This window comes from Anneissia japonica, unplaced genomic scaffold, assembly GCF_011630105.1.
Source record: "Anneissia japonica isolate Jap-2015-1 unplaced genomic scaffold, ASM1163010v1 scaffold287713_len945575_cov184, whole genome shotgun sequence".
Taxonomy (NCBI): Eukaryota; Metazoa; Echinodermata; class Crinoidea; order Comatulida; family Comatulidae; genus Anneissia; species Anneissia japonica.
This window is the reverse complement of record NW_022725774.1, coordinates 1-20,465: the sequence shown is the minus strand read 5'-3', so window position 1 is coordinate 20,465 and position 20,465 is coordinate 1. Positions and strand designations below refer to the sequence as shown.

At 36.4% G+C, this 20,465-nt stretch overlaps 3 protein-coding genes across 5 annotated transcripts in view; 2 read left to right on the top strand and 1 right to left on the bottom strand.

Moving 5' to 3' along the window:
- LOC117112904 (HIV Tat-specific factor 1-like) overlaps positions 1 to 1,613 on the top strand; it is an 11,752-nt gene extending 10,139 nt beyond the window's left edge. For both annotated transcript variants that reach the window (XM_033256119.1, XM_033256120.1), the window contains exons 8-9: positions 401 to 480; positions 1,142 to 1,613. In XM_033256119.1, the coding sequence (XP_033112010.1) occupies positions 401 to 480; positions 1,142 to 1,352 (291 nt within the window). In that variant the 3' untranslated portion in view covers positions 1,353 to 1,613. The remainder of the gene's footprint in view (positions 1 to 400; positions 481 to 1,141) is intronic.
- A 3,072-nt stretch (positions 1,614 to 4,685) lies between these two features.
- LOC117112902 (transcription cofactor vestigial-like protein 2) lies at positions 4,686 to 12,224 on the top strand. Of its 2 annotated transcripts, XM_033256117.1 has the most exons (4): positions 4,686 to 5,454; positions 6,168 to 6,447; positions 7,785 to 8,186; positions 10,538 to 12,224. In XM_033256117.1, the coding sequence occupies exons 1-4, from the start codon at positions 5,386 to 5,388 to the stop codon at positions 10,594 to 10,596; spliced, it is 810 nt and encodes a 269-aa protein (XP_033112008.1). In that variant the 5' UTR covers positions 4,686 to 5,385; the 3' UTR covers positions 10,597 to 12,224. The 2 variants fall into 2 exon arrangements, with proteins under 2 accessions (XP_033112008.1, XP_033112007.1); XM_033256116.1 differs by lacking the exon at positions 4,686 to 5,454 and having other exon boundaries at positions 6,007 to 6,447.
- Positions 12,225 to 13,836: 1,612 nt separating this feature from the next.
- LOC117112903 (nucleoporin Nup43-like) lies at positions 13,837 to 19,283 on the bottom strand. Its single transcript, XM_033256118.1, has 7 exons — positions 19,155 to 19,283; positions 18,294 to 18,404; positions 18,012 to 18,089; positions 17,173 to 17,335; positions 16,586 to 16,721; positions 16,114 to 16,265; positions 13,837 to 15,801 (listed from the first exon to the last, which is right to left on the bottom strand). Exons 1-7 carry the CDS (start codon positions 19,269 to 19,271, stop codon positions 15,467 to 15,469), a joined length of 1,092 nt encoding a protein of 363 aa, XP_033112009.1. The 5' UTR covers positions 19,272 to 19,283; the 3' UTR covers positions 13,837 to 15,466.
- Positions 19,284 to 20,465: the final 1,182 nt, after the last annotated feature.

Below are 20,465 nucleotides of genomic sequence, written 5' to 3'. Positions count from 1 at the left end.
TCTACAACAAGCGTCGCCTAAATGTAATAATTAGCACGCTGAAATAGGCTAGTAAATAAGTTTAACTGGGTTCGTAAATAATATTGGCCTCAAAATATTGTGGCTTAGACATGGGCCGATTAAACGTAGAAATAGTAAACCTAAAAATACAGTAAAAACGCTGAATAGTAATACTTGAGCGTCGCCACATGCGGACGTTGGTATGTGTAGGTTAGTCTACAAACGCCGCCTAAAGTAATTGATTTTACCGGCAGAACGAAAGAAGGAAACTCCGCTTTTCAGTCGTCTTAGGCCCTTGTTTTTTGACAAACAATGACCTTTCAGAGGTCAAATTGCTGTCAAGAATATGAATTGGCTGCTTCACAGCAATTATAATTGATGATGATGTTTTTTTTTTCAGCGGCATGCAGAGGGTGTTGCGTCTGTCAAGTTCTCAAATGCAGAAGATGCTGACAGATGTATCTTGGCATTAAATGGCAGGTTAGTTTTTAAATTGCCTATTTTGTAGTATTTATTCTTTTGCCTAATTTTTCCAGCCACCTTTAAACTCTCACCCCAGAGGAAATCCAGTGTGTGGAGGGGAGCGGTGGGAAATAAAAAGTGTAAGAAAAGAAAGAAAGAAGAAAAGAAAGAAGAAATAGGCTCCAAAGCAAGCTTATTTTCGATTTAAATTCATGCGCAAATGCCTATAGCCCAGCAGTTTAAAAAAAAAATCCCCTTCCCTGCTCTGTGCTAGGCATACTAGTTTTTACAGATTTAGACCTATAGGTTAGGTTCACACTAGAGCCCTAGTATCCGGATCAGGAGCTAACCGGTAGCACTAACTGTTAGCACTCGTGTGAGAATGCCCGATCGGTTAGCGCTAACCATTACCAAGATCTACTGTAGATACGCTAACAGTAAAACCAATCACATGTACGCATCCAATTTCTAGTTTCCTTTTGGCTAGTGATCCCACCGTCATCTTCTTGATATCTAGATTGGGGATTTTCTTGTGTGAACACAAGGGTTAGTGTGTATGTTATTTATCTGGATCCTGCTAATAATTAGCTGATGTGTGTGAACAAACCCATAGTGTTAAAAAGAAAAAATGAGCGAAATTGTGTTCATGATGGCTTTACATTCCTTTCAAATTTTATAGGTGGTTTGCAAAACGACAGCTGTCTGTCAGTCAATGGGATGGCAACACCGACTACAAGATTGAAGAAACAGAAACCGAGAGAGAAACGCGATTACAGAAATGGGATGAATTCCTCCAAAAAGATGATGAGTTGCCTAGCAACACGAATAACAAAGACTCAGCTCAAGACGATAAACAAGAGAATGAGTTGCCTACTACTGCAGTTACTTAGAATATGACAGTAACTTTTCTCATCTTAACATTTATTTTAACTGGTTCTAAATTTGGTTTGAGTGTCTAAATTCATGTCAATAATTAGGTACTGTAATTAAAGGCATCAATAAGGAAATTCCTAACAGATTCACATTTAATTTTTTTTTTACATAATTTATCTTGGACACTTGTTCAGCAAATGGCTGAATTTTTGCCAATATAGCTATAGAATTTGGAATGTTTTCTCATTTTGTACAAATAAATGCAAAAGTACTGTGAATTTTGTTATAAGTGTTTGTTATTTAAAGTGTGGATTTCAGTATGAGTGAGGGTGAAATGTTCTTCGTTAATTTAATGAGTGATTTAAGGATATATTTGAGATAGGCAAAAATACCATCATCTGTAATAGTGTTTGTTGCTGAAAATAGGGATTTGAGGGGGTGTGGATGTTGATGAAGATATTCGAGGGTCATTTATTGATTAATTTAAGAATTTATTTCCCTATATTTGACATTGAGATAACCAGATTTATTCACATTAGGCGACCCTTTTTCCACTTTATTCAAATGTTCTGATGGGCTTACATTCTTATCAATTATTGTTTTTTTTCTTATGTATTTCTCCGTCTATGTATTTCTCCGTCTATGTATTTCTCCGTCTATGTATTTCTCCGTCTATGTATTTCTCCGTCTATGTATTTTGTATTGATGATGTGGAAATAAACTTTATATTGAATTGAAAAAAAATTGAATCTAAAAACTGAGTTTGAGATTGAAAAAAGTGGTGTAAACATACATCGTCTTCCATAGTATATACTGTATAATAATTTATTTGCAGGGGCGAACTCAGTAGGGGGAATTACAGTGTCATCTCAAACTAAAAAACGTATTGCTGAAGAAAGTATACACAAATGCCTATACTGTACACATAAATAATGCACATGAGCATAAACATAAAAAAAAAACATTACATACTGTAAATCTGTAAGTTTATATTAATACATGACACTTCATACACCTACACACATACACAAATATATAATAAAAGAAATATATAGTAAAGCATTATAAAGTAATACAAGACTGAATTTAAAAATGTTTTTTTTTATTTAATTTCTCTTTTCCATTCCATTGTAGCATAACTTTTACAATATGTCAAATTTTTTTTTTTCAATTTGTTGAGGAAGATCAAGTGGATATTAACGAAGAACATACATTAATTTCTGGTCAATAGTTAAATTATAATTGGCTCTAAATATTAGTGTGATCTATAAATTATTGCAAGATCTTCCAGTCTGATGTTGTGAAGAAGGGCAAGACATGAAACTTTAAAGGAGATGTCTATTATCTTCAATAGAATCAGAATTACATATAGTATAAATGCCATCATTATGATCGGACCAACTTTATAGACATTAGTACGTCTATTAAAGAGAAATTTCCACCCACCTTGCTCTCCCCTATCTCCGCCACTGTCGCTAACGAGCCAAAAATAGAATTTCATTTATTCGCCTAACAAGGTGTTAACAAGTCCAGCCAGCACGTGTGGAAATAATATTGTTTGCTATGAAAGATAGATTGAAAGTATGCTGTTTCCATTTAGTTCAATTTGTCTTTCGACTTGTGAATTTATCTTCATTATTTTAGGAATTAAATGGGTATGGGGGAAAAAGTGATAAATCAAAGGTCCAATTAAAAACTGCCCATTGGCCTATCATAATGCACACTTCCGTATTTGGTGTAATCACCGCACTAATGGGTATAATTGTGTCAGATAATAATAAACAGGCGTAGGAAAAATTGAGTTTATTTTAGTATGATTGTTTTAAAGGGGTGTAAATAATACTGTATTAATTTATTAGGGTTTCACCGTCGTGTACACCAAAATACAGTTAATGAATCTTCTTTAGCCCATATTTCCAAAAGTAGGTTTGTGGCACCTTGCAACTACACCGACCGATCATGTTATTTCCGCATTCTTTAAAATGTTACCACGTAATCATGAATACTTGATCCTTGACTGTTGATCAATTCGTCTGAGCCAGTGGCGTAATGAAGGGGAGGAGGCTCCTGGGCAGGGACCCTTCAGGAGCCCATGCTGGGGCCGGTGGCTGCGCGAAGGGCCCCGGTGTTTTTAGCGTTCTAAGACGTATTTAATGCCTTTTTACACATTCGAATTCTAAGTTTATGCATCGTGATTTGACCCAAAAGAGTATGCTTAATTTTAACTAAGATATTACTAATAAACATATTACAATTAATACCACAAACTTTGGCTTAGAAACCGGCCTTGTTATTTGTTTGTTTAAAAAAAGAATATTTGAATCTGCTGGGGCCCTTGAGGCTCCGGGCGGTTATCTGGCTTTAGCCGGTGAGAGCTCATAGCCGTTCACACCTCTGGTCTGAGTAAAACGCTTTTATATCAGTGGCGGCGCTACGTGGGGGGGGGGGGGGGGGGGGGGGGGGGGGGGGGGGGGGGGGGGGGGGGGCGAGGGAACTAGGCAGGGCTACACCCCCCTCCCCCGATTGGGAGGCCTCCCCCCGGTCAGGGATAAAACGACAATTCGTCGGGAAGAAAAACAAATTTTAAAAAAATTCTATGTATTTTGTACATATTAATAGACTCTAAAATCGGTTAAATAAGCCTTTGAAACCCCTAACTTGTCATATTTTCGGGGGGGGGGCTACGACCCCCGACCCCGACCCCGGTCGGAGAAATCCTGGCTCAGCCACTTTATTAGCATCCGTTTTGAGTCATTATTATAGAACCTACCCCTGCCGGTCGTATCATCGATAATGTATAGGCCTACGTTTGTTTATTCTATCTGTTAGGACAAATGCATTAATTGCTAGTTTCGCGTCCCCTCCCTCATCAAATTTTTGAGCATCATGAAAAAAAATGCTAATTGCTATTTTTCCAAAAAAACATTAATTTTTCCATGGACAATTAAAATAATGACTAGGTCTATCTGAAAGAATGATTTAAAGCCTATAAGAAGAGGTGGAACATAGAGAGAACCATACCTGAGGGTAGGTGGTGTCGTAACTAATTGGGTGGTAAACATTAGAGATTGAAGATGCTGTCTCTTATACACATCTAGATGTGTATAAGAGACAGGCTCTAAATATTAGTGTGATCTATAAATTATTGCAAGATCTTCCAGTCTGATGTTGTGAAGAAGGGCAAGACATGAAACTTTAAAGGAGATGTCTATTATCTTCAATAGAATCTGACTTCCAATTCCGTGGTCATTCGATGTCAACTTTGGATATAAAGTGGGCGGAGTTTTGATGAAAATAGGCCTACCAACGCGAGAAACGACATACCGACGCGTTCCGAAAAACATTGTTCAGTCATTAAGTTCCCGTGATAGGCTAATGAACTCTTTGCATATAGATCAGTGTACTAAGTTTGCTTTCGGGAGCTACTCAAGACACATGAACGGCTATTAGATCTTAGAAATGGGGTAATTATAAATGCATCGTAGAGACAACTCTTTAAGAAACTACGCTCTATACATTTTATAAACTCAGCGTACCTTTCTATATAAGTGCGAGGAATATTTGCGTCGTGTTAGCGATTTTAATAGGCCCATTGATCTTGCCTCCGAACCATCCTCTTTTTGGATTTGTATCATTTTTATTTCGCGAATTCAAGAATATTCAAAGAGGAGGAGAGTACCAGAATTTAAGGAGGAAGACAGCAACGCCAAAAAATAACTACCATTATGGATGATTCTTTGGTTATTCTACAGTATTTCAAGCATGACCATTAGACAGAGCGTCTTCTGAAACACGATGAAGAGAGTTTATGTTTGTAATTGTCATCATAAAAATAAGATTCACTTCTCACATCATTATACCGCCTATCATGATATTTTGATATCAAAGTTCTGATATGTGGAAACCTGACGTTCCATCGGTTTGTTTATCTGATATCTGTTGATGAGGCGATACAGAGTGGATTATTACGTATCAGTGGATTATTACGTATTTCATCTATAGCGGTTAGATGTGTATTTAGTTTATGTAAATATTTCAGATCATCACAGGATGAGTTGTATGGACGTTGTGTACCAGCCACTACAGAGACATCCCTTTTATCAGCATCCTCGTAATAAGGTATTCATTAATTAATCAATCGTTAGGCTTACTTAAGGCATCTAATTTCTGAATACGATTTGTTTATATGTATGCATTTATATAAATAAAATGACAAATATAAAATTATTACAAGACCAGGTCTAATCGAAGATTTGTCAGCACACAGGACGGGAGGGGACACGTACCCTTGTTCCATATTGTATGGTTTTTTAATTGCGCGGATGACCTCAAACACTAGCTCACATATTTGGTTAATGAGATCCAGATTTTTGAATATTTAAAACTGGGTGGGGGGAAACGTTGAAAAGTATGGTTACGCCCCTTAGTTGTACAACATATCAAAAAATAAGATTTTTCCTCTGAAGCCTGGCTTTAAATGAGCGCCTAACATTTTTAGTTGTTTAGACTTTCTATCCAGGGTGGCAGTTTATAACTGGCATGGTTTGCTTGCTACATGACAGAACCATCAACAGGCTATGTTATGTGATAAGGATGCACGTGATAATTATACTGTACCTTATTTGCAAGTTGGCAGAAATAACACGTGCGGCTCAACTCATTTGCATATCCGTTTCCAAGTAGTACCTATGCTGGTTGTGTTAGGAATTCAACGGTAAAGGCGGGTCTGAATTAAAATGAATGGATTGGAAGCTTTAGATCTATCTAATGCAGATAATTTAATGACTCGAATACCAGTGATACAGTCAGATAATTATCATGTTTCGTTACAGAACTCTGGTAATGATAATGAGGCTGGTCATTCCTTGGCCTCTGTCAAGGTTGAGGAGGACCAATCCGAGTCAGGTAGTGACAAAGACTCTTTCCCAGAGGCGGAGTACGTCAGTGCTAAGTGCGTCATTTTCACGTACTTTACTGGTGACACAAATAAAGTTGTTGATGACCATTTCACGAAGGCATTGAATCAGCCAAGTAGTTTCACGTCTGATGTGGTGGAACCAACGACGACAGGAAAACAGTCTATCATTGCCGATAGAAATAATAACAATAAAGGTAAATAAAAGTACACTATTTGTTTTTTGAAACAACAGAGATTCCTGATGGTGAGGGGCAAGGGGGTGATGAGGGATTGTTAATTTGTGTTTATGGAAAAATCATATTGGATTACATTATTCTATCTGTGTATAGGATAGTTATTTTTATATTAAATTTGCATGGTATAGGCCTATGTTGTTTTTATTATGTTTCTAATTTTCGTCGGTGATCAGGTTTTTGTTTTTTGTTGCATCTCTATATGTTTGTTCTTTGTCAATAATTGCTACTACTTTTTGATGAAACTATAAGACTGATTGATTGCAATATGTCAATGACCTCTCTACCCATCTTAACGGGTCAATTCATATGGCACAAAGCTTCGATAATCCAAAACCTCGCTAGGAATGTTTACTGTCGTCGTAAATTTGCTACATTCGCAAGGAATCAAGTTGATCGCTTATGCATTCGACAGATAATGTTTTTAGTTTCATAATTATACGACGGTTCATGATATTTTAGGCCCTGTGTTTACATAATACTCACGATTCTCACCTCCTGTAAAGCGTTGTTTCCACGAAATCGCTACAGGGTATCGCCGATAGCTTTTAGCAACGCTGATTGGTCGGCCGAATCGGGGAGCCTAAAGTTCGCACCCATGCCTCAAGAAAATGTATCAAAATAATTCAAACGAAAATGGCTCGTTCTTGTGTCATGTTTTCTTTATGTTTACTCACTTTTAATAACGCGAGATTTGAAATAGTCATTTTGTATCACTGGTTTGTTTGTTGCAGCTGCTGAGACATATTCCAAATCGGTCGCCGAATAACTATTTCCAGCTTTTATGTACATACTGTCATGGTTGGCATTGAACTGTGGGTCACCCCTCCAAGCATTCTAACCAAGTAGGCCTATCACAATTTATGGCAGCACAGCGATGCTTAAGCAGTTAATACACCTTACTAGCAATTTTCTCGGCGCGTACGAGCGGAGTTACGGACAACTTGCGAGTTTGCTACGAGTTTGTTTATTTCCCGATACAAGCTTACTACGGTCTTATTTTTTTGAGCTCCTGGTTCTGATACGAGCTTTACGAGTTGCGTATGTAGGCCTAATGGATTACATACTGTAGAATTTTCCGATGATTTTAGGCTAACATTCTGTCTATTTGTCATTGGTTGGCTGTGATTTGATGTGATACAGCACGTAGCCTCGTAATTACACGCGCGCTCGCTCGCTCTCATGAAAAAATATCGTTTTAATTAAGTGGTATGTCGGAATATGCGAAGCCGTCTGACTACAATATCATTTTGAAATTGTTTCTATATCAGTTATTTTTTCTGTTTTTAAAATAACAGGTTCTCTTATGAGTCAACGTGCCTTCCCGCCTTCCTTTTGGAGCAGTAACTATTACAATATGGGACGAAACAATGGCCATTCGGACCTGCCCACATCAATTCAAGAAATGATGTTTGGAGATGCATGCAACGGTTCCAGCTCCAATCGCCCCGATGTTTGGCAATACAGTCTAGCGCAGAGCGCGTACACGCATCGACCAATCACTGAACTCGGTTATGGCGTTTCTTCGAGTAACACTGCAGTGTTCAACCCACGGTACTCATCGTTGTTGATCCAGCCTCCAGTGAGACCAAGTCGATTACCCAGCTTTCAAGCTCCATGCGAGCCGTCCGATCCTGGTTGGTCGATTGCCTATACAAACCCTAACAGCTCTGACTATTCGTCGTACGCGCTGGACAATGGTGTGTATAAATAATGTGGCCGGATTTTATTTCATATTAACAGAACAACATCACAAAACCGGTAAAACAGACTACAAAATAATAGCCAAAATAGTAATCATCACCACGCATCGACACATCACATGCCAACGTTACTGTTATCATTGCCACTACTATGTCATCGTCATTCTCGTTATCATCATCATTTATGTCTTCGTCGTCCAGTCAGCACAGCATTATTTTGTTGGGGGGGGGGGGTGCAGGTTGTGTTTTGGCTGGGCACTTTTGAATCCGCCCATGATAACTGATACTTTAAGGTTGTTGATATCCCAACCCTAGGCTCATGACGTTTGCGTTTATGATCCATCATGAGATCAAACCCTATTATTTACTTCCTAAAAAACAAATGTCTTAATTTGATATTTCGCTTGTACATTATCTCTAGACTAAGAGTCTATGCGCTTTTTCCCGCACTTACACTGAACGTACGTACGCGCTGTAGATTGCCGTGTTTTATGCACATGTTCTTGTTTGCAGTGTCTATAAATAAATATCATCAGCATAATAATATATAAATCAGCATATAGTCCTTTGCAAAGAATATTTATTGGCCTAAAACACAATATTTTGTTCATCAAAAAGACGGGTATTACTAATATTCTATTATCATACATCATCATCACCTATCATATTAATGTTTATTATAATTTAGGTAATATTTTTATCATTTTAATAGAATCGTTATCGTTGTTATCATTGTTCTTATTTTAAGTGTTCATTATCATTATTGCAGTATTATTTAGGCCCTACCATGTGCTACTATGCACACGGGACCAACGACTTAGCGTCCCATCATAAGTACAACACTCTATGTATGCTATAGACCAGTAGCTCCAAACCTGGGGCTGTGGTAAACATTTCATAATGAAAACGTGACACGTTTTTATAAAAAAAAAATTGACTATATAATTTGAATGGTTTCATTTGACAATCTGGGGTGCTCGGATTATACAACTAGACATTTAAAGCTTTTAATTTATATACTTTTACAATCAATGCAAACTTGAGTGATCACTGTTCTTTTAAAGTATATGCCTACATCACCTTATGATTTTGTATATAAAACAGTTCAAAAACTTACTTTACTGAGCTTGTGTTGAAAATAGGGGTAACGATTTCACTATGTGCTGCTAATCATGAAGAATGAAATATCCTTGATGGTGTACTTTCGTGGCGAATTATCTTTTATCTATTTTATCATCCTATTGGTGGAATATAGACAATAATGAATAAATTTATACTTGGGGGTCCCGTGAAGACTTTTAACATGCCGCGAGGGGTCTACGAATTCCAAAAGAAGGTTGGGAACCACTACAAATTTAATTTTTCATTTGCTGTCGACACTCGCGTACGCTGACAATATTAAATACTTGTGGAAACCTTTGAGAAATAATTACACTTTAGAGTTGATATAGGTCGCATACTTCAGTTGTATTTTTTTTAATGTTATTAGTATGATTTATCGGAAGGTCATACATAGAAATGTAGGCCTACATTCAATTAATTCAAATTTCTTTATATAAAAAAACAAACATGATTTGCGAATGTACGAATATCAAATCGAGCGTGCTATAATTTGCATCCTATTAAATAATATACACAAGGAATTATATTGCACCGTTTCGTATTGCTGGTGGAATCTTATGAATGTGTTGAGAATTTGTACGTGCGCTGTCCCATGGGCTAATGAGCTAAGCCGGCCCAATACCGCACTTCGCTTCATTACATACTTTTGTCGCCAATTAATCACTTTTCCGATTTTGGAAGTTTGCGGAGAATGATTTTGGAATTGATATAATCACATTCTAAACTTGTCTCATTAATAAAATCGTGTGTGTTTGTTTAGGGGCCTATGTGTAGGTCTATATTACAATATCGGTACCCACAATCTAGTAATTTTGCGATATCAATGGCCTACTTCATTCTATCGCCGTTCATATACAGTACTGTACAGTACAAATTGATTTTTAAACAATTTTAATAATTATAATGAGGCCTAATGTTGGTGACGACGGTAATAATGACGTGATGAAAATGATGAGATTGTGATAATAACCAGCGACCAACGATGTTAAAGATGTAATCAGATAATTGTGATAATTATTTAGGCCATTTGACGCGTTTGCATATGCGCATAAGTTTGTACTCATCATTACGATAGTTATCATACACTAATATCGTAACAACAATAATTACTGATATTGATAATAACACAGCGAATACTATAGCAGAACAATGATAATCGCCAGGTGATGTTTCATATTTTCAAGAAATAATCATCAATTTAACAAATATGATTGATTTTTTTCTAGCTGCAACTACCTCAATGGCAGAGAATCAAGATTCGAACAAGGATTCATTCTGGTTTTGATTACACGGATTTGTTGGAAGAAACATTTGTACCGAGAAGTGGATCGTATTTGTGTCTGGAAAATTCAGAGAGTTTGATACGGTGTTCGATGATTTACATGGTTGTTGTTGACTGCGTCAATCCGTAGGAATGCAGTATGCGATCACGGGTGTTTGTCGCACATCAATTATATATTTGCATGTATGATATTCAAGTAATACAGCGAACACAAGGAGTCGTACTCTCTGTTGTCTGCAACGTAAACGCGGAAAAATCGAGATTAAACGCGTTTGTTGTAGCTTTTTTCATAGGTTACGATCGAGTGAAGGCCCATTAGAGAAGGAATGTACACAAGGAACTAACCCGAGGTTTTTACTGTTTTTAAATGGCAGAAAGCAAACGAAACACGTTTGGAATGTTACGGCCAACTGGAAAAGTACAAGGCGAAGATCGACGTTATTGAGCATGCGCAATTTAGCACGAGCAAATTGGTAACCAACTTATTATAATGCATAATACATATTTTGTTGTGTTCAAGAGAAAAAAAGAGACTTTTTTTTAATCGTATTAAATATGAAATTATACGAAACCAGTATAATCAGTTCATGATCTCCGTTGATTCTCATTTTTGTTGTACACCCTGAGTTATCACGATGTCATATGGACACATTGTTGGTAGACAACAAAGCAAAATATAGAGAGGCTTTGCCACCAGACGAAATATTTTTATAAGCAGTGGCGTATCTAGAAGTCTTGAGGTTAGGGTACTGGGGAAGGTGATAGACAAAGTGAAGTGAAAAGCTCGATGATCAGTTGAGGGGCGCTAACTCGCAAAATAACGTGATTTTAGGTGATATTTTGTTTTTGGGGAGGGGGATGCGCGAGTAATTTTTGGGGTGGCGTGTGCGCCCCCCCCCCCTCCGCGCACCACTAGATACGCCACTGTCTATAAGTAACGTTACTTTAGTAGGCAAATTTCGCGCTGAAAATCCTTCACTTGCTCAATCTAAACATGTGTGTGACCTTCACTCCCCTTAATAAAAAAGTGAACATAATTTGATATTATTTGCAAAAATCAAAATTATCTGAATTTCCAGGCATAGGAATTATACCAACGATAAATGGCATTCCACTTTAAAGCTAGCTGGAATTCCTAAACTTTGGCGATTGCGTGTTGTATTTAAACTCTGACGTTTTCGCTCCATGCCCATAGCAAGAAATTTACTCAGGTTGCAATGTGATGTAATACATCTTTGGAAATGTTGACATCGCTGGGATAGGTTTACACTGTTTTACTAATAATTACTGTACAAACGTTTGTAGTAATATTGTTCTCATTATTTTTATTGTTAATTTATTGTTATTGTTGTTGTTTATTATTGATATTGCCTATATTTATTATTATTACTTAGAATAGTTCTGCCTTAATTTGTGTCCCACATAATTCAATGAACATTCCAATATGCTATCACATTAGCAATCTCAGCCTTTTAAACCAATTGCAGTACCAGAATGTTCATGATTGAGTTTGTGCAGTTTTATGAAAAGAAATCTGTCGTTCATCAATTGCATAATATCGGTATGTTATTACTCGATCTACAAATTATGTAGTAAGCCTAATACATAACTTTAATAAAAATGTATATATTATACAGACATCCCGCCATTTTTTAATGAATCGTGGCGGATGAGAGCGTGTGTGAAGATTTGTTTGAATACTACAATGAAACGCAAATCGCGCCCAAACCACAGTATGGGGTTGCACCATCTCCGCCAACTGGAGATTTGTGTGCATGTACCCCAGTTGCCATCTGTTGTAGTTCAAAATATTATTACTTTGGGTGGATCCGAAAGGGGAGCCGATCGAGTGACAACACTACCCAGGGGGTTCCGTGCCTTCGGGAAACTTCCATTTTCTACACTCTTTGGAGTTTTGCAGGGATCCCGTTTTCCAAATGTTTTTTCTTGGAGTATCCTCATGTTTAATTACCATGACCTTCGTTTCTGTTACATTTTATTGCATCCCACTACCATTATCCTCTCGATATTCACAAAACAAACACCAAACACCATTTTAAGTCCTACAACACCCCTGATTCTTAGTCCAAGTTTCGGGGCACTGAACATTGATTAGGCCTACTAATGCGTTACAGTACTTGAATATTGTACTTTTACTAAATTAATCTATCGATGTATATATATCTGTTCCCATCGGACATTATTAATTGGGAGTCTATTGGTGACCGGAATACGTTACCAATATAAAACTATGACTGTTTAAAAAAGAAAGAAAACGAAACAGGCTATATATATATTAAGCGTTTGGTTGATAAACATTATCATCTCAATTTTCTGTCAGTAATGTAGAGCCCTCTCAATGAAAATAAAATGCTCTTCCGTTGGATCGTACGGTACATTAAAATCTACAAAAGAAAATAAACTAAATCTTAATCTATTATCTTTTGAATTTGGATAAAAGACTGTCTGGTACGATTTTAATTAAACTTAAGTTGTCGAATTCGGTTTCGATCTAGTCAATTATTGATTTATATCAAATCAAATATAGAAGGCAGATGGACGACAGATCTACAAGGTGATAAAGTTATAGCTAATACTAATAGAGCACCAAAATTCAGGGGTCCATTTTTTGTGATAGGGTGGGCGCAGTGGCGGCTCAAGCGTTTGAAATTAGAGGGGGGGGGGAAATTTGCTGAGGTGGCTCGAGGTGGTCGTGGTCGGCCGTCGTTCAAGATGTCTCGAAAGTGGTTCCCCGAAAAATGACAATTTAAGGGTTTCAGAGTAGTTAGTCTACTAATATGTAGAAAATACATTTCTTTTTCTCCCTGATGGTTTCGCTTCTTTTTTTGGAGGGAACGAGGGAGGTGCTGCGCATTGTTTGGATTTCATTTATTTAGTCCAAAGAAGACAGTGAATGAGGTCCTACCCTAAGATTAAAGGACTGAGGATGAGATGATGATGATGTTGACAGAGTCATGGAGACAGCTTCCAAGTTGCTGGCTTGAGATTCAACACCCACATCTGCTAAACCATGGAGGGGCCTGAGGATCAGATTTTTTTGTTTAGAGCAATGCCACTATCAGACTCGAAAAGTGTCTTAATTTGAAAATTAGTAAGCCTAAACTCCAGCCACCACGAGAAGACATAAAGGCCGACATCAAGTGAGCTGCAATAATGAAATAATAATTGTCGTTCGTGCAATCTTTTAGAAGACACTAAATAATTCAAGCAGATTTTCACAGATGAAATTGTAATTTTTATTGTAAATTATTGGAAAAAGTATGAGTTTCCACATAAAAACTTCAGATTGGGCCTGAAAGTGTGAGCCTTGGCTGACAAACGATATTTGTTGGCGATTTATATTGGGCACGCTTTCATGCATGCATACTGTAGATTTGTTTCACTGAATTTCCATCCATCCCGATTCAAGTGGCTATGTATAACAGATAATTTTAAAGTTAGTAAGAATTTTCAATTATAATCTGCAGTATTACATAAAGATAAATACCATCAATCTAGATTTTTATCAATGAATTGCTTTATTAGATTTTTGATAAGGAGGTGGGGCACCTAAAAGATTTGGGCCCCTGGAGATGGGGGCACTAGTTCATTAAACCGCCTGAACGTGCGTTAGTTAACGCCACTCAATCATAGGAACAAAGGATGTTACCATCGTATCGAGTGTGTGGCCGTTCATTGAAAGATTTTGTGAATTCCCAGACAAGATTTTAAACATTTTTTTGTTAAAATGGGAGATGACTTATAATTACTGTATACGAATGAATTTAGCCCTACCTGATGTGTTGATCGCCATCGGAATGCCTTACAAATTTTCTATACATTTCTCTTTTGTTCTGCATTAGCATTCTTTAAGCAATTCATTTTCATAAGAAATAAATTTTATGTAGGCCTAATAGGTAGGCCTCTACAATGTTTATGGTATGGATGAGAATGGATGTATTAATACTTCCAGGGTTTGACAGTATGTATCAGCAATTTACTTAAATTCTTTAAATTGCATGGTCTCCCGGGAGTTGATTACACACATGATGCAATGATAAAACACCCTGTACCGGCTCTAGGATACACTTTCAAGGGGCATAAGCCAGGGGTCCCCATTTGAAAGAAGCCACTTCTAGGAGACATTAATTATTTTACTGCACGTGGTGATACCAAACGCCAGCTGACTTCCGACTGACAACTTATTTTCAAGATTTTTCCTGCATGTGCGAGTCTGCCACGATTTTATGGAGACTTGCAGCAAACATCACATGGTACTCCTGTTTAAACGGACTGATAATTTCCTACAGAGGCCATTGAGGACCAGGTGAGAAAATCTGGTGAAGGTTCAAGCAAAGAGTAAAAACCTCTTGCAGTAATAAGGGATTGGTTGGAACTCAAAAAGTACGTCAACAAAGGGGCGTGGCCTTTAAAAGAATCAAGCAATGCGTACAATTTTCTAAATTATGTGTAGGACGCCCCCTATTTCGTGGCAGTACTTTTAACATTCGATTTCCTGCATACCTTGCTGCATACAAAATCAGGGCAGTTGGACTTCTTACAGTTTTATACTCTTTGGTTCATAGTACTGAAAAGCAGGGCAATTGTGTGACATTCTAATTACGCTTTCTTGGGTTAAAATCACGGCCTACGTTTGGGCTTAAGACAATGCCGCCCTGCTGGCGTCGGCACAGGACACTCTGGCACTCTGACTTAATGAACTCTCAATACAAAGTTTTGCAAATGTTTTCATCTTTTAAGTCACATGATATGCTATATATAAACTGTACTGATTCATTGACCATTTAATTCATTATGAAATAAGACAAAACAAATTTTCAGTGTTGCGTAACACCTTATTTTGGTTCACAATTCATCTTGTATTTATCCCGTAAAGAAAGTATACTGATTCACCGTCAGTTCCACATACAATATTCTGACCAAGAATATCGAGACTGTTGATGGACATTGTGCTAGGGGGCAGCAGAGAGTCTGTTTGAACGTCTGGCTGTCCTATTTCACCAGACAGCCAAGAGCAGGACACTGATGCACGTTCTGTTTGAGGTGGGTGGTCTGGTATGCCGTGAGAAGCAAGAATAGAGGTGGAATGAAGACTAGCAGATGAATTATCCCAGTGGAGAAGAGATCCATCATTAGAACAGGTGAATAAGTGATCCGGACTTGGCTGATGAAAGCATACGTCCCACACTGCAAAAAAAAAAAAAAATTATATTATTAATAATATATTTTTTATATTTTTCATTAGAATTGTAATTGCATTAGTTGGTTAGTCGATCATTGGATACAGAATCAATCATACACAATTTACAACCTCTTTTACTTAAGTTTAGTATTCTCAGTTGTGCACTTAATGCAGAATGTATTCAAGGGGGGGGGGGAAGAGGGTCTTCTGTTGCAACAAGGACTGTTAATGGTACAGTTGAAATCCTTGGTTGAGATTTGGAACGATATAAATTAAAATATAAACACAATTCATTTTGCAAATTAAGCTCTACCCACCTGGTCCATCATGTGCTGTGAATAATGTGGCAGGATACTTTTGTTGGCGAAGATCCCATATGTTCAGAAAGCCATCTTCTCCGCCTGCAGCAACCACATGGGCCTGACTGGGATGCCTGTCTACAGACACAAGACCTGTCTGCTCTCCCGTACTAGAATGCAATGTTACACGAGTGTAAATTAGAAATTTTCTGATTGCGTAATTCAAATTAATTACGGTTTGGTTAATAAACAAACTATATAGTGTTTTCATCATATGAAATCATTCCATGATATTGCTTGAGAAATAATAATTATTAATATCAATACCCTAAAAATATAATTTATATTTTTAGGATAGGATAATTTGGTAGCCTCATGATTCTCGCATCTAGATTAATAATAAGCTAACAAGATTTGCACCCAAAGGGATTCTTTGTTCTTTGTTCTAATATACAGTATGGATGTGAAAAGATAAGAGGGCGCTACTCACAGTAGAAAGATGCTGACGGGTTTGTTGTCAGGTTGTCTGAGGTCCCATTGCTTCAACTGCCCTCTACTGTTGGTAGTAACTATCTCATGATTCTTGACTTGTACAGCAGCATTGATGCAGCAACTGTCAGCACCATCTTGAGAATCAAATAATAATGATAATAATAATAATAATAAAAATAATAAATAATCAAACCATTGATCAATCATTGAATAATCGATCAATAATCCATAATCCAATTGAAATAGCAATTCAGTACTTGCTGCTAATTTGGGATTAGATTCAACACTAGTCACTAAGCGCAAGGTTTGATTCCCACCCAAATCACTTACGAGAATTTTTTTTCCCGCAAGCATTTGAGATCGTACTGACTATTCAGTACAATTTCATGTCATGTAGTGCAAAACATCAATCAAATCCATAAGAAAAAAAAAAAATCAAATTTATCAATCAAGAAATAAATAAAAATACTCATCATTTCATCACTCATTAATAAAAAAAACAAAAAACATAGCAAATGAGTTTTTAGTATTCTTTTTCCTTTCATAGAATTGATTAAAGCTAGAGTATGCAGACTGTGTACTTACCCATTGACCTTACTGGTTTCTGCTGACCCATTCGCAGTACCTTGATGCTGCCATCTTCCCCCGTTGTTATAATATCGCTGCCGTTTACCACAACACTTGTACAGGTGCAGCCCTTTCCACTCAGCGTGTGCAGCTTCTCCCAACTCTGGTCAACTGCTAATGTCTACAAAGCATTGATAGTTCCATCATCAATCGTTTAGATACAAACTAAACTTCATATTACAGGGCAGTCAAATTAAATTAATATCGTAATAAAAAAAACTATCAGGTAAAAAAAACTAATAATATTCATTGTAATATAACAATTTTCTATTCATTTTTATTTATGCTAATTTAAAATTAAATTCATACTGTTTGGGTTCCTATGGTGCGTGCTGGTTTGTAATACTGTATTAACCACAGTAGCAAGAACATTCTGTCAGTTTGTATTTCAGAGTGGAGTTGAATAGCTCAGTTGTTAAGATTCTTGCCTTCTGATCCCAGGATCCTGTGTTAAATTTCTGTCACAGCAGGAATTTTTCTCACAACTAAAAACTCCACTCCCTAAGCCTCATAAAGAGGCTTAGTTTATGCGAGGGAAACTAAATTAAATTTTTAAAATAGCTATGCTGCCCTCTATAGTTAGATGTTTTATGTCAATCTTTTTCAAGTACAGTATTATTTTTCATATTTTTTTATTTTGGCTGAAATTTTCTTTTACAGTATTTGGCATGTATTTTTTTTTTTCACCAAAATCCTTTGCAGAAAATATAAACAACTTTGTAAGCATTCTATTAAAGATAAAGTGTGAATTACATATAATATTATTGAATTATTTTATACTTTAGACTTAGACTCACATTTGACCTTGTCTGTAGATGATACATAGAAACACTTCCAGTTGATGAAGATGCTAATAACCTGTTAGCACCAACAAACTGCAAATACAAGTTAACCATATGTTTCACATAGAGAAGACTACAAATATATCAAATTACTTCAGTATTAACATAGAATAAACTGTACAGTACTATACTATCTCATTTACAATACAATATTACAGACTATAGTATAAATAGTTTAATTTAAAGGCAATTTTGAAATAATAAGATACAATGATTTGACGAAAGTAGCCTTTGTACCTTAAGCTCAGTCACATCACCAATATGGTCACAACCACACAACTGTTCTGGTTCTATTGCTTCTTCTGTGTGTGACAACTTTGGTATACTCCAAACTTCAATTTTATTTACCTACAAACATGAGAACAGTAATTATTATATTAAGCATCAGGACAAGGTTAGGCCTGCCCTGCTATGGGCTATGTATTAATATAATAACTAACAAAAACAAGTACTGTGAATACATCAATAAATACAAAAATCACAATGACATTGAAATGAAAGTTGTTCAATATACCACATTTGTCATTTGAGTAAATTAGTAAATTTGCAAATTTACAGCACTCATTTTGTTTTTTAGGAATATATAAAATATAACTTATAAGGCATCTGATTTTTTTTGTGATCATTACCCAAATCAGAAATTTGGCCTCTAAGTCTAGGCCCTACCCTTACTAACCTAGGCCTACTACTACTACTACTACTACTAGGCTACTGAGTAGTAGTAGTAAATAGGCCTACTAGGCCTAGGCCCTAGCCTACCTACTAAACTTTAATTAGGTTAGCTAGGGCCTAGGCTACTTCAATATTATGGCTGAATGTAATTATTGTAATTGTCTAGCCAGGCAATGCCAATTTATGCCATTCATAAATGAGATAAATCAAACTGAATAGGCATTTAGGTCTAGGCTAAGTCCTAGATACGCTAGGCCTAGTTGTGCACACTCTGGTACAGTATGTGAAATCTGCCGGGTAGTGCCAGTGTTTCCTGATGGATGCTATCATCACGGGTGATACTGTACTGTATGAACTTGGGCCTAGGATTACGGGGGTCATTTTATCCATAAAATATGGACAATGAAACCGCGTTCATGAACCTACATTATTATCCCAAGATCCAGTAGCAAAAATATCTGTTTCGTTTTGAAATGTTTCTGGTTGCCATCGTATTTTGCTGATTTTTTTTGACACGAACTTCACTCCTATTTTCGCGGCCATTTTTGAGAGGAATTGTTGATCAACCCCTGGTGGCGCAATTCATTTTTTTTGACAAAGTACCCAAACCTCGCCAAACTTATATTTATTTATATTTATTTATTTTTATTTATATTTATTTATAATATTTTTGCAAGTCTATGAAGTCTTCAATAAAAACATCGATTTTTGCAGTCTATCAATTTAAATTTAGCAGTAGTTAATATGTGCCTATTTGAGTCAAGTCTTACTCAAGTTGGAGATTAGTACTTTCTGGTTTTTTTTTATATATTGTTTGTTACTTTTTATATCTGAGCAAAGAGTATAAATTTATTTATTTATACTCTTTGATCTGAGCAGCTAGTTTGACATACAATACTATCGTATCTACTGTTTCCTGTTTTAATTATGTTTGTTGACTTCTCCCGTTGAAATTATTGCAATGGCATCATGATCATCTATCTTCGATCAATTAAATTAAATTTTTTTACACTTCACTAATGTTCTAAAAAACTACAGTAAGTGTGTGCTGATATAAGTGCTCTCACCGTCGCGTATATGACGCGGTCGTTGCCACCGTTGTTGAACCACTTCTTTTTCTTCTTCGGTTTGCCCCGTCGTAGTTGCTGCTGCTGTAATACTCATTATCATTATCATTATTATCATCACTGTCAATTTCATTATTATCATTATTATTATTATTATTATTATTATTATTATTATTATCATCATCATCATAATCATCATCAGCATCATTATATTCATATCCTTATCTCAGTCATCCGTCATTCGTCATCTGTCGAGGCTCCAACACCACTACCATTATTGAAAAAAAATACATCATTTTATCTTATCTGTTTTCTACATTATTGTATCCGTTACCTGTTTTTCAATTTAATTGTTGCTTATCCGTATGTTTTTTCCCATTATCTTACTGTGTTTCCGTTTGCCAAACGGTCACCATCCAATAAAACACCCCTCTAATTAAAGACTACCAGCTCCAATTTAAGATTCCCTCTTTTTAGAAACCAAAAGACCAGGGTTGTGGACCCATCTGAAATAAAGAAATTGTGTAATAAAATTCCTCCGACGGGAGGACCTCTCGCTGTCATTTGTTTATAGGACTACATTCGTTGAGAGCTGTGCTACACGATGTATTATTATGTCCTTTATTCGAACACTGTATTTACCTTTAATTCTTTGATGATTTATATATCA

What these genes read in the sequence shown, in the direction of transcription:
- LOC117112903 (XM_033256118.1), bottom strand. Translation starts at nt 19,271, where the DNA reads ATGGCCGCGAAAATAGGAGTGAAGTTCGTGTCAAAAAAAATCAGCAAA. An exon ending in GTGATGTGACTGAGCTTAAG is followed by an intron (nt 18,090 to 18,293) that starts GTACAAAGGCTA and finishes TTGTATTTGCAG; the next exon opens with TTTGTTGGTGCTAACAGGTT. An exon ending in CCCGTCAGCATCTTTCTACT is followed by an intron (nt 16,266 to 16,585) that starts GTGAGTAGCGCC and finishes ATTGCATTCTAG; the next exon opens with TACGGGAGAGCAGACAGGTC.
- LOC117112902 (XM_033256116.1), top strand. Translation starts at nt 6,072, where the DNA reads ATGAATGGATTGGAAGCTTTAGATCTATCTAATGCAGATAATTTAATG. An exon ending in TAGAAATAATAACAATAAAG is followed by an intron (nt 6,448 to 7,784) that starts GTAAATAAAAGT and finishes TTAAAATAACAG; the next exon opens with GTTCTCTTATGAGTCAACGT. An exon ending in GTCGTACGCGCTGGACAATG is followed by an intron (nt 8,187 to 10,537) that starts GTGTGTATAAAT and finishes ATTTTTTTCTAG; the next exon opens with CTGCAACTACCTCAATGGCA.